Source organism: Acomys minous (assembly GCF_964271855.1).
Source record: "Acomys minous genome assembly, chromosome: 17".
NCBI classification, from domain to species: domain Eukaryota; kingdom Metazoa; phylum Chordata; class Mammalia; order Rodentia; family Muridae; genus Acomys; species Acomys minous.
Genome location: NC_140500.1, coordinates 31,604,860 through 31,618,208, shown reverse-complemented (window position 1 = coordinate 31,618,208; position 13,349 = coordinate 31,604,860). Strand labels below are relative to the sequence as shown.

The 13,349-nt window shown below is 48.5% G+C and overlaps 1 protein-coding gene across 1 annotated transcript; it reads left to right on the top strand.

The window, feature by feature from the left end:
• Positions 1-2,551: 2,551 nt before the first annotated feature.
• On the top strand, positions 2,552-11,557 carry VHL (von Hippel-Lindau tumor suppressor). Its single transcript, XM_084766468.1, has 3 exons — positions 2,552-3,239; positions 7,028-7,150; positions 9,276-11,557. Exons 1-3 carry the CDS (start codon positions 3,002-3,004, stop codon positions 9,470-9,472), a joined length of 558 nt encoding a protein of 185 aa, XP_084622594.1. The 5' UTR covers positions 2,552-3,001; the 3' UTR covers positions 9,473-11,557.
• The last annotated feature ends 1,792 nt before the right edge of the window (positions 11,558-13,349 follow it).

Sequence of the window (13,349 nt, the reverse complement as noted above, 5' to 3'; positions counted from 1 at the left end):
CGTCCCTGGACCGACTGCGCTGGTTACCTTGAGAAAGGCGTGTTGCTGTGGACACTGATGAACCAGATGAGGAGGGGTCAAGCTGTGTTGTATTCATGTGTTTTCAGAAAAGCTGCTTAGACCTTAGACATTTTAAAGATTTAGTGCTCTTAACCACTGAGCCACCTCTTCAGCCCCCGTCCTTAGACATTTTAAATCGTACTGGCTGAGAAGCCTTCAGTAGAAGTTCTCAAAATCCAGAGCCTTTCACACCTGACTTCTGTGGGTGCCACCTGAGCTGCTATGGTCAGAGCCTGGGCCTTGGCAGCCCCAAGTTAGGTGTTACCCTACCCTCATAGGCCGCCTGCATGCCTACTGCCCACAACAGTGTCAGATTCCCCTGAGACTAAGTTCCACATGGTTGTGTGCTGTCGTATGGGTGGTGGGAATCAAACCAGAGTCCTCTGCAAGAATGTTCTTAACTAAGGAGCCAACTCTCTGGCCCTGTTTTTATTTTTAAATCATGTACATGTGTTTGTGTCTCAGGGAGGGGGCCATGCACATGTTTCTGGATTGGATCCTCCAGACCTGGTGTAGCAGGCAGTTGTGAGCCACTTGGTTTGGGTGCTGGGAACTGAATTCGAGTCCTTGGAGCAGTACACACTGTTAACCACTAAGCCATTTCTCTGGCCAATAATAACGCATTTTTAACTGCCCAAGCCTCCAGAAGTGTGAGCAGTACATTTCTATTGCTCCTGGTGATTTCTCAGTCAGTGGAGCCTAAATGGACTCCAGACACCCTGCTTGATTCCCCCCCCCCACCCATTTAGTCATCTTTCACGTTCTTTGTTGCCACCATCACACTGCTCTGTGTTGTCTCATTTGCTCCCACACACTAGGGCTTCTCTGTGTAGCCTTGGCTGACCTGGACCTACTTTGTAAACCAGGCTGGCCTGGAACTCAGATCGCTTGCCTCGGCTTCCCAAGAGCTGGGATTAAAGGGGTGTACCACCACTACCATCACCACCTGCACCTTTCAACATCCTTAATGCAGAAACTAGGTTTATAATAATAACATGGTATTTGTAAAATGCTAATTTTGTTCTGTCCAGTGCAGCTCAGACATACATAAAGCTCTGGGTTGATTTCTCAACACTGAAAATAAAGAACCTGACTGAAAAACAGGGAATTAAAAATTCAGAGAAGCTCTGGTGATTATTGCTGAGATAAATAATCTTCTGTTATGGGAATAAGTTATAATCGGTATTTATCTCTTCTCTGTTTTGTCACTGTCCTCCATGATTGTATAATTTGTATTGTTTGAAGGTATTTGTTCTATACAATTAAACTAACCTGCCTTAAGAGGAAAAACAAAACAAAACTTAGAAGGGGCTGGAGAGATGGCTCTGTGGTTAAGTGCACTGTCTGCTCTTCCAAAGGACCTGAGTTCAATTCCCAGCACCCACATGGCAGTTTGGGGATCTGACACCCTCACACCAATGCACATGAAATTAAATTATAATAATTAAAAACAAAAAGCTGGGCATGGTGGCCCACACCTTTAATCCCAGTACTCAGGGAGGCAGAAGCAGGCAGATTGCTCTGAGTTTGAGGCCAGCCTGGTCTACAAAGTGAGTCTAGGACAGCCAAGGCTACACAGAAAAACCCCGTCTCGAAAAAAAAAAACAACTAATGAACGTCTGTGTTAAGTGGTAGTGAACTTCCATTGAGAGTAGTTGTATGCTAGTTCTTAGAACCCGGAATGGTGGCACATACCTAAAATGCCAGCACTTGGAAAGTGGAGGCAGGAGGAGTGTCCCTAAATGAGCTCCAGGCAATGGGAGAGATGCAATTAGTCTCTGTCTAAAAAGAGAAACTATTTTAAAATTCTATTCACGTGCATAAGAACTTTTGAAAGGAACAAAAACTATAATACTGTTTTTTGGGAATTCAGATGTGAAAATGAGAGAAAATTCTACTTTTTTTTCTTTTTTTCTTGTTTGGTTTTTGAGACTGGGTTTCTCTGTAGCCTTGGCTGTCCTGGGCTCGCTTTGTAGACCAAGCTAGTCTCGAACTCACAGCGACCCACCCGCTTCTTGCCTCTTGAGTGCTGGGATTAAAGGCGTGCGCCACCACGCCTGGCTAAAATGCTACTTTTTAACTCTGCTAGACATTTTTAATTTTGTAGTCAAAAATAGAGAAAAGCTCCTCAGTGAGAAAAACTTTAAATAATAGCATAGGTGGACTGGGCAGTGGTGGTGTTTGCCTTTAATCCCAGCACTTGGAAGGCAGAGGCAGGCGAATCTCTGAATTCGAGGCCAGACTGGTCTACTGAGCGAATTCTAGGAATACCAGGGCTACACAGAGAAACGCTGTCTCGACTCCCCATCCCCCTCCCCCATAGATGGAAAGGGAAATATGGCAAACCCGTGGTGACCTTAAGAGAAGAAACGAAATTTAAGTAAATTAAAAAAAAAAAACATGGAGAGGCCATGCGTCGTGGCTCATGCCTGTAATCCCAATACTGGATTTGAAGTGGGCTTGGTCTGTACATCGAATTTCAGACCAGCCATGGGTAGGGAAACGCTGTCAAAAAACAAAGGAAACTCTTAAGCCGCTGTACCCAGGAGTCAGAGGCAGAGAGATCTTTGAGTTCAAGAGAAGCCGGGTATACATAGTGTGTTCCAGGCGTACACTGTGAGACTCTGCTTTAAGAAAAAGAAGCAAGCCGAAGGAACAAACGCCCTCCCAAAAACCCAAGTCTGGGAGGTGGGATATTTAGAGACAACTCCAGCCGCCTCCGTGGCCCCGCCCATCACTGCCCGCTCCTGCTCCGTGCAGCCCCGCCCCGCCCCGCAGCTTGAAAACTCTGGGCGGCCATTTCCGCGTTTCAGACTGGACAGAGTGCGTAGAGCCCCCAGACCAGCCCCCGAAGCGCGTAAGCCCGCACGCGCGCACGCACGCACGCACGCACGCGCCGCCCACGTCCAGCTTGCGAATCCGGAGGCGAAGAGTTCCATTAATGCCCCGGAAGGCAGCTAGTCTAGAGGAGGCGGCCGGGGAGCCGAGCCCTGCGGAGATGGAGGCCGAGCGGCCGCGGCCGGTGCTGCGCTCGGTGAACTCGCGTGAGCCCTCTCAGGTCATCTTCTGCAACCGCAGCCCGCGCGTCGTGCTGCCCTTGTGGCTCAACTTCGACGGCGAGCCCCAGCCCTACCCGACGCTGCCGCCGGGCACCGGCCGCCGCATCCACAGCTACCGAGGTAAGGAGCCGCGCGCTAGGCCGCAGGTGCCGTAACAGGCCCGGCGGCGCGTTCCCTCCAACCCAGAGAGAGCATTTTGTCCCCACCCACTCCATCAACTCCGAGAAATGCTTTCGGACGCCATATACCCGGCTCCCTGTCTGGTTCTGCATCCGAAGCCTGGCTGCCTTCGTGGTGACAACCCCTGAGGGGCACAGACAAATGCATGGACAAGAACCAGGTGGTGTCATAATCGCTGCGCCAGGCGCCAGGCTCAGAGGGGTGGTGAAACCATGGGCAGAGTCGGGCTCCGTTCAGGTAAGGAGCACGCTCCCCAGAAGAAAGGGTGTAGAATAAGAGTCAGCTGAGGGAGCTAACAGTTACAGTTGGGGACCCCCTGTACCGACTGGAGTCTTGGCCGAAAACAAGTTGAGTATGTAATATTGGGTTGAGTTCGCTCTCCCTCTGTCTCCACCGTTGAGTGCGAGGATTTCAGGTTTGTGTCAAGCCTGACCATGTGGTTTATAAACTGTACCACTGTCAGCGGAGGAAAGTTCTGTCAAGGTCCTGTCCAGATGGTTATGAAAAGCAAGGGAAGCAGCTCTCATGTGTAAAATCCCAGGACTCAGAAAACTGAGGCAAGAGGACTGGCCCAGGCTGTTTGTTTGTTTGTTTCTTGCCAAACAGTGGAAGAAAAAGTATAAAAGGTAATTTTAGCCCTAGAGAATTGGGGCTGTTTGACAGTGCCATATTTATGTAATTGAAAAGCATACCCAGATCTAGCCAGGTGTGGTGGCGCACGCCTTTAATCCCAGCAATCGGGAGGCAGAGACAGAGGCAGGCGGATCGCTGTGAGTTCGAGGCCAGGCTGGTTTACAAAGTGAGTCCTGGATAGCCAAGGCTACACTTGAAAAACAAAACAAAACAAAACAAAACAAAAAAACCAGACCTGGGTGTGGTAGCCCAGGACCTAGGAGGCCAAAACAGGAGGATTTCAGTGAGTTGGAGGCCAGCCTGGGATGTGCAGCAATATTGTGTCTGAAACAAAAAGATAGGGGAGTGGTCTGTGGAATTTGTAGATCAGGCTGGCCTCTCAGAGATGCTACTCCCTCTGCCTCCTGAGTACTGGAATTCAAGTAAAGGCCTTTGTCACCGAGCACGGCTCATACGGCTCTTACAGAGGTTGGTTCCCAGGACCTGTGTCATGCAGATCACAAATTCCTTGTAACTCCAGCTCCTGGGATCCGATGTCCTGAATGCCTGCACTCGGAAAAGCCAACTGTGGTGGCTTGAACAGGAGTGGCTTTCACAGGTTCATATATTTGAATGCTTATGGAAGGAGTGGCACTTTTTGAAAGGATGGGTAGGCGTGGCCTTGTTGGAGGAAGGATGTACTGGGGGTGGGCTTCTAGGTTTCAGAAGCCCCTGTCAGGTCCAGCATCTCTCTTGCCTGCTGCCTGGGTGCTGCCATGCCAATAATGGGCTGAACCTCTGAAACTGTAAGCAAGCCCCAGTTAAATGCTTTCTTTTATAAGAGGTGTCGTGGCCTTGATGTCTCGTCACGGCACTAGAGCATTGACTAAGACACAAGCAAACAAACAAACAAGCTGGGGTGGTCCTCTTGCCTCAGCCTCCGGTGTCCCAGGATCATACATGTGAACAGACTCACTTTCCATAACCATCCAGGGAGGATCTTGTTAGAACTTTTCTCCTGGTGGTACATTTGATGAGCTCGTTCTGCAGGTCAGGCATGGTGTTACACACTTGTTACACACTTGTAGTAACTTGGAGAAAAGGATGGAGGTATGATGCTCAGGAGGTCAAACCAGGCTGGGCTACATCATACTCTGACTTAATAAAAACAGTAAGATGAAATAAACTAACGCGTCACAAATTATTTTTTTTTTTATATAGAGAGGAGAACTGAACTGTCTTATGTTTTTGTGGCATTTCTTTCAGTGCTAGTGATGGAAGCCCAGGCTTTTTTACATGCCAGGCAAGCAAATGCTCTGTCCCTGTCTTTTTCTCCCCTATGTGTAAGGGCGTTTTGCTTGAGGGTATATCTGTGCCATATGTATGAAGTGCCTATGGAGGCCAGATGAGGGGCTCTGATTGCTAGAAACTGCAGTTACAAAGGGTTGTTAGAGCCGGGCGGTGGTGGCGCACACCTTTAATCCCAGCACTCGGGAGGCAGAGGCAGGTGGATCCCTGTGAGTTCCAGGGTAGCCTGGTCTACAAAATGAGTCCAGGATAGCCAATGCTACACAGAGAAACTCTGTCCCGGGCGGGGGGGGGGGGGAGGAGAAACAAACTTGGGCCTTCTTAAACTTGGGCCCTCTTGAGAGCAAGTGTTCTTGAGCGATGAGTCCCCGTCTCTCTAGTTCCTACTTACTTAATTTGCTTGCTTGCTTGCTTGAAAGAAGGCCTCAGCATGCAGCAGTCTGTTTTGTTTTTGTTTTTCTGCCGGCCTCTGCCTCCCCTAAGTGCTGGGATTAAAGCCACTACTACCTGGCTGCAGTCTGTCTTTTATACCAAACTTTTAATGTTTGATGAGGAAGAACACAACAGAAGTCAAAATTTCTGTAGTTTACTAGAAACTTGTATCAATTTTGTATTCTCTAAGATTTATCTGTGCCTGATTTTTTAATTTTTAAAAATTTATTTGGGATTGGTGACTACTGGGAATTGAACCTAGGCCCTCACTCATGCGGGGCAAGCATTCCACTATTGTGCAGTATTTCTAGTCCTGTGCCCAGTTTTATATGTTAAAAGCATTAAGACAAGCATGATGACACATACCTATAATGCCAGTATTTATTTATTTTGTTTGTTTGTTTGTTTTTGTTTTTTTCGAGACAGCGTTTCTCTGTGTAGCCTTGGCTGTCCTAGACTCACTTTGTAGACCAGGCTGGCCTCGAACTCACAGTGATCCACCTGCCTCTGCCTCCCGAGTGCTGGGATTAAAGGTGTGAGCCATCACGCCCAGCTAATGCCAGTTTTTATGAGGCTGAGGCAGTCTCAAACCATGAGTTTGAGTCCAGCCTGAGCCTACATAGTGAGACCCTGTCCTAAAAGGTTTTTTATCAGTTTTGAGCTGGGCTTCTGGTTATAACTATGGCACCTGCTGGCAGGTGGGAGGCCAGGGGTTCAGTCCCCAATATCACAAGACACCCACTAAGTCTTCAAGTAAGTTTGTGTCCCATGAAAGGTTGCAGTATTCTGAGGTACTTTTCCCCAAAACCGTCTTATCTCTGGAGTTTGCCTCCTTTCCTTGGTTAACCCTGTCCCCTCTTTTTTTTTTTATTTTTTTATTTTTTATTTCTTGAGACAGGGTTTTTCTGCATAGCCTTGACTGTCCTAGACTCCGCTTTGTAGACCAGGCTGGCCTTGAATTCACAATGATTTACGTGCCTCTGCCTGTGCTGGGATTAAAGGCACGTACCACCATGCCCAGCTCTGTCCCCTCTTTTTTAAAATAAAGGTATAATCTTTAAGGCACAGAGACCTCTGGGCTTTGAAGGTTTGGGGCAGTTGCAGCAATACCTGGGTGAAATTAAAGAGGAGAACTTTTCTGTTACCCCACAAGGATCTTTCCTGCTCTTTTTACTCAGCCCCTTCCCACTTCCTGCCCTGCTTTCTCTGTCTAAGGGATCCTTTGTGAGGAGTGCTGTTGTCGGCTCTCCTTGTGGAAGGGCTTTCTTATGACAGCAAGCAGAGTGAGAGGCAAGTGTCTCCTGTGGCTTGAGGTAACAACATGTGCCTAACCCAGACCTATGTGGCTTCTTAACATCCTCTGCTTGCATTGACAGGTCATCTTTGGCTCTTCCGGGATGCGGGGACCCACGATGGACTTCTGGTTAACCAAACGGAACTGTTTGTGCCATCCCTCAACGTTGATGGACAGCCTATTTTTGCCAACATCACATTGCCAGGTTGATAGCCAATCTTACATTTTTCTTTTTCCTTTGAAGTAGGATCTAGCTTTCTAACCCGTGTTGCCCTGGAACTGAGTAGCCCGAGCTGACCTTGACGATTAGAGACGTTTTCCTGCCATAAATGAAATGGAAGTATCCATTTCTCTGTCCTGTGTTGAACAAAGATGTTGTGTCTCAAAAGCACTTCAGGCTTCTAAGAAGTTGGCTAAGCCAAGGCATCTCTTGCAGGACTGTGGTCTTGTAGCAGACTGGTGCCCTGCAATCCCAGAACAAAGGAGAGTAGGACAGCATGAAGCTGAACCTGGTGGCTCAGCCCTGTGAGCCCAGTTACTCGGGAGGCTGGGGCAGGAGAATCACAAGGTCAAAACTAGGCTTCAGAGCAAATTTAAGGCCAGTCTGAGCAACTTTCTGAGACCCTGTCTCTAAATGGAAAGTGAAAAGAATGGGTCTGTTGGCCACGCCCTTAATCCCAGCACTTGGGAGGCAGAGGCAGGTGGACCTACAGGACAGCTACACAGTCTCTTCCCACCCCCATCGCTCTATCTTTTTTCCTGAGACACTATCTCACTGTGTAGCTGCAGCAGTCCTGGTTCTTACTTCAAGAGATCTGCCTGTGTCTGCCCTCTGAGTGCTAAGATTAAAGGTTTGTGCTTGGTCTGTTTTGTTTTATTGAGAAAGATTTTGTTCTGTAGCTCTGGCAGAGCTAGAACTCGATATGTAGACCAAACTCCAGCATTTTTTCCTGTCTCTGTCTCTTAAGTGCTAGGACTATATACTTGTACCATTGTGCCTGATGTATTTTTTGTTGTTTATTTTAATTTATTTGAGATAAGGTCTTACTTTGTTGCCCTGGTTTACCTGGAACTTGATTATGTAGGGCCAGGCTATCTTTCACTTTAGAGGCCTTGCCTCAGCCTCCAGAACGCTGTGGCTACATGAATAACCCACCATGCCCAGCTCTCAGGGAGTTCAAATAGTAGTGCTTACCCTCCGTCCAGGAGCACAGTGTTTTGGTTATCTGTTGCCTTGTGATACTCTCTCCCAAACAGACATTGCTGGGCCTCCTTAAGTTACTATCTGAAGGTGTCTTCACATTTGAAGTTGAAAAAATAGCCCAGGCCACTTTCATGAACCAGATATGAACACAGTGAGACCTGCTGAAGTGCACTATCACGTGTGCCCCACAGTGAGACCTGCTGAAGTGCACTATCACTTGTGCTCCACAGTGAGACCTGCTGAAGTGCACTATCACGTGTGCTCCACAGTGAGACCTGCTGAAGTGCACTATCACTTGTGCTCCACAGTGAGACCTGCTGAAGTGCACTATCACGTGTGCCCCACAGTGAGACCTGCTGAAGTGCACTATCACTTGTGCTCCACAGTGAGCCCTGCTGAAGTGCACTATCACTTGTGCTCCACAGTGAGACCTGCTGAAGTGCACTATCACGTGTGCTCCACAGTGAGACCTGCTGAAGTGCACTATCACTTGTGCTCCACAGTGAGACCTGCTGAAGTGCACTATCACGTGTGCTCCACAGTGAGACCTGCTGAAGTGCACTATCACGTGTGCTCCACAGTGAGACCTGCTGAAGTGCACTATCACGTGTGCTCCACAGTGAGACCTGCTGAAGTGCACTATCACTTGTGCTCCACAGTGAGACCTGCTGAAGTGCACTATCACGTGTGCTCCACAGTGAGACCTGCTGAAGTGCACTATCACGTGTGCTCCACAGTGAGACCTGCTGAAGTGCACTATCACGTGTGCTCCACAGTGAGACCTGCTGAAGTGCACTATCACGTGTGCTCCACAGTGAGACCTGCTGAAGTGCACTATCACGTGTGCTCCACAGTGAGACCTGCTGAAGTGCACTATCACGTGTGCTCCACAGTGAGACCTGCTGAAGTGCACTATCACGTGTGCTCCACAGTGAGACCTGCTGAAGTGCACTATCACGTGTGCCCCACAGTGAGACCTGCTGAAGTGCATGCACTATGGCAGGCTCCACTTTTATCTTACCCTAAAGTGAGAATCCGCAGGTAACTGTGATTATTGGTGGTGGTGGTGTCTGGCTCCGCATGTGACCGAGTCTGCCTCTGAGGGCTTCCTTTCCTTCTCCTGCAGTGTACACGCTGAAAGAGCGGTGCCTTCAGGTTGTGCGAAGCCTGGTCAAGCCTGAGAACTACAGGAGGCTGGACATTGTCAGGTCACTCTATGAAGATTTGGAAGATCACCCAAATGTGCAGAAGGACATACGGCGGCTGACCCGAGAGCACCTTGAAAACCAGCCTCTGGGAGAGGAGCCTGAAGGAGTCCATTGAGATTAGCGGTCCTGAATTTCAGCCTTGATGGTTCTGAGTCTTGATCGACACATAGGACAGGTCACTTGCTTTCGGTTTTAAAATGTCTCACTCTCGGAGTAAAACATACTCCATTGCATAAAAAGAAGGTTTAACTAATGTCACTGGGCTTTGTGGTGCTTAAGGATAAACATGCAAAGTGCCACTGAAGCTGCCCTTTCTAGAAGCGTTCATCCGAGGAAGGGTTTCAGTTTGCTTCCTGCTAAGTCTGGAAGTTCAGTGTAAGGATGTTTGTGTAAGCTCTTCAGTGGGGGTTGCAGTGTGTCCTTTAATTTGGAGAGTGCAGCATCATTTGAACAGAGGGCACCCGCCTCCTGCTTGGGAAGGCTGGAGGCTGGGCCAGCCGGCATGCAGAGCCCAGTGCCTGATGCATCAGGAGTCTTCAGTCTCCAGTGTGCTTGGTGGGAGAGCCTGGAGGGTCTGCCTCTCTGTCTGAGGAAAACCTTAAGTGTGCGAGTGAAGAGACAGCGTAGTGGTCTGTGTTTAGAAAGAACTTTTTCTGATTTTCCATGTCTCAGCACTTTCTAATTTTTGTTTGTTTATTTTATACCACTTTTTATTTTTGAGACTGTTTCATGTAGCCCAGACTATCCTTAGGCACTTGAATTCCTGATCCTCCTGTGTCCCCTGCCCCAGTGTTAGGAGCACATGTGTGCCCCACAGCCTGCTCTGCTCTCACTTTTCTTATTGTGACACAAGGTCACATACTGTGTCCCTGCCTTGCCTGGAACTGGAGTTAGTGCAGCTTCCTGATCCACTCTGGCAGGACTCTTTTTGACATTTACAGACAGTAAAAAAGAGCAGTCCTCGTGTTTAATTTTGGGTTTGCAGAGCTCTCCTATCTTTGAGGAAGCTGTGGACAGAAGTGAGAATGTCTGTTCCTGTCAGCCCCTGGCATTCCACTTGGGCTCTGCCTTTTTTTCTTTTTCTTTTTTCTTTTTCTTTTTCCTTGACTCAGGGTGGGGTATTGAAGCTCCACTCAGCCACACACTACAAACAGTGGGTCACAGAACATTCCAGACATGTAGTAGTAGTTTTATGCATGGTCACAGCCTGTCTTACATATTCAAATGTTCATATTCATTACTTCTGTCAGACATTTTGTAAACTGTTTGTTTTTAATTCCCCTAATAGAGAAAAATTAGGGGATCCTGGTATGGTAGCACACACCAGAAGAGACAGTCAACTGAAAGGCAGAGGAGAGGCTCCCTCAACGTCGTGTGACCACTGTACCAGCCTGTTCCTTGTGGGGCTTTGGTTGGTTGAAGCAGTTTGTGGTAGCTGAGATTTTGGGAATGTACAGTTTTGTATCAGGATTTTCATTGAACTTAATTGGCTTTTCCCCCCTCTTTCTTGTTTTGGGGGAGAGCATGTTTTGAGACAGGGTCTATGTAACCCTGGCTGTCCTGGAACTTGCTGTGTAGACCAGTTGGCCTCAGACTCAGAGATACTCCGGCCTCTGCCTCCAGAGTTTTGGGATTAAAGGCGTGCACCAGCATTGCCTGGTCTTCATCTGACTTTGTAACTTAACTTTTCTGTGTTCCTATGAGCACTGCATAAATCCCAGTATGCTGTGCTCTTCTTTTGAGGGTGACTGCTGGGAGTGTTTGTCCACATCCTGGGCTCCTGGAGTGCAGCCTGGTGCTTCAAGATCAGCCAAACGACTGAACTAAATACTGACATTTCCCACCACCCTTTCTGGGTCATTCCTTAGTCTGCAACATTCCATGAGTGAAGTGGCCACATGCCCGTGTGGAGGGTCCCACTGTGAGTGAGGGGAGTCCGCAGGTGCCCCAGTATTGCAACATTGGTTTTATTTCTTAAACTTATTTCTGTCTCAAAAAGATCTTATATTTGTCTAATTAAACTAGAAATTTTAATACTGCTCTCTGTGCTGTCCAGAAAATGGAGACCTATGACATGAGTCCAGTCCCGTGTGCACTCCCTTGGTTATCCTGTAAGTGTGTTCTTCAGACTTTGTTTTCTACTTTGAGTTTTCTGAAAAAGCTTACCTTTAGTACAATAAATGGTGCTAAGTGAAAGAAACAGGTGTTTTGTGTTCCTTTTAACAGGGCTCCTCCTGTGGGAGCTGCAGGGTTTGCTCAGTGGTGTGGGGTGGTGGGGCAGGAAACAAGGTCTCAGTTCATTTCGCGGTCTTTCCTTCCAGCCTTAGTTTTTTGGTCTTGTTGTCGTTGTGGGTTTTGTTTTGTTTTGTTTTTTATTTAATTTAAAATTGTTTCTTCAGCCAGGCACAGTAGCACATACATCTGTAATCCCAGCACTTCGGGGGTGAGAGGCGGGTAGATCTCTGAGTTTGAGGCCAGCCTGGTCTACAAAGCAAGTGCAGGACAGCCAAGGGTACACAGAGAAACCCTGTATCGAAAAACAAAACAAAACTTAAAATTATCTCTTCCAGCTTTGTTTTCCTTATAAAAATTGTGTCTGTAAAAGCATTTAAACCCTAAGGAAAGTGGCGTTGAAATATTGAGGTAGGTGTGACCAGAACTCTGAAGTGGAGATGCTTGGATCAGGAGGGGCAGACCATCCTCCATTACATACTAAGTGCCAGGCCAACCTGAGCTATTAAAGATCTTGTCTAAGAGAACAACTGGGCTGCAGCGAAGACTCTGCAGATAAGAGCGCTTGCTCTTTCAGGAGCCCCAAGTTTGGTTCTCAACACCCAAGTCAGTGGCTCACAGCCATCTGTAACTTAAGCTCCAGGGGATTTCATGTCTCTGGCCTCCAAGGTCACCTGCGTCTTATGCACATACCACCCCCCCCCCACACACACACACAATCTCATGTTTTATTGATTCTTTGTGCATTTCACATCACGCACCCTTCGTGTCTCCCCTCTGCCTTTTCAACCTTCCCCCCCCCCAAAAAAGAAAGCAACAAAACTATCTTGTTGTGGCGTATGTAGTGTGTCACAGTGTGTCCCACTGTACATCCTTTCGTCCACACAACTTTACTTGAAATGTTCATTGCAGCGAGTCATTGGTCTGGCTCGAGACCTCTGGTTTCTGCCACACTATCAAAACTGGACCTCACCAGGACTCTTCAGATATCCTGTTGTTGTCCTGGGTTCTGTCAAGGAGATCCTGCAGCTTTGGATCTGCAGGACTGGCCCCTTCATGTCCTTCAACGGTTCGTAGATGGAGCAGATGTTCGGGTGGGCCAACTTAAAGCCCTGGATCTGGGCCTGGGTGGTCCCTGAACTGATTAGCCCACCGGCCCTCCCACACCACCAGGGTGAGCTCTCCAGCACTGCCTGGGCCAGCTCACCCAGTACCACAGCCTGCAAGGGGTAAGATCAACTCTCTGGCTCTCATCCCCTCAGGGTCAGCTCACCTACACCCACTACACCAGAGCCAGCTCTTCTGTGCTGTCCAAGCAAGGTGTAGGGCCTGCTGTCCTAAGTGCTGCAGCCGCCCAGGGGCTGGACTAGCTCTCCTGTCCCTCGCAGGAAGATGGGATGGATCTCCCTCACCCATAGCACCTCGAGGCAGATGAGTGGTGGGTCCAGCTGTCCTGCGCTCACACTTTTGGAACCAGCTCTACTTCCTGCCCAGGTGTGGTGCAGGGTCCACTCTGAGTGCCCCAGCCAGTGAGGTACAGGGACAGCTCTGTACAGCTGTTGGACATCAACCTGGTCCAGGTAGCAACCCAGACCAGGGGTGTCTGCGTGACTATTGATGGTAATATGAGTCACAGACACTGACACAGACCCCTGCTGCTGCTTGACCACAGAGCCCTTAGCAGCAGCACGGACAGGGACCTCACCATGGCCTCAGGTGGCAGGACAGGCTACTCTCCACCCTCCTTTCATAGTACTCAA

What these genes read in the sequence shown, in the direction of transcription:
- VHL (XM_084766468.1), top strand. Translation starts at nt 3,002, where the DNA reads ATGCCCCGGAAGGCAGCTAGTCTAGAGGAGGCGGCCGGGGAGCCGAGC. An exon ending in CCGCATCCACAGCTACCGAG is followed by an intron (nt 3,240 to 7,027) that starts GTAAGGAGCCGC and finishes TTGCATTGACAG; the next exon opens with GTCATCTTTGGCTCTTCCGG. An exon ending in TGCCAACATCACATTGCCAG is followed by an intron (nt 7,151 to 9,275) that starts GTTGATAGCCAA and finishes CTTCTCCTGCAG; the next exon opens with TGTACACGCTGAAAGAGCGG.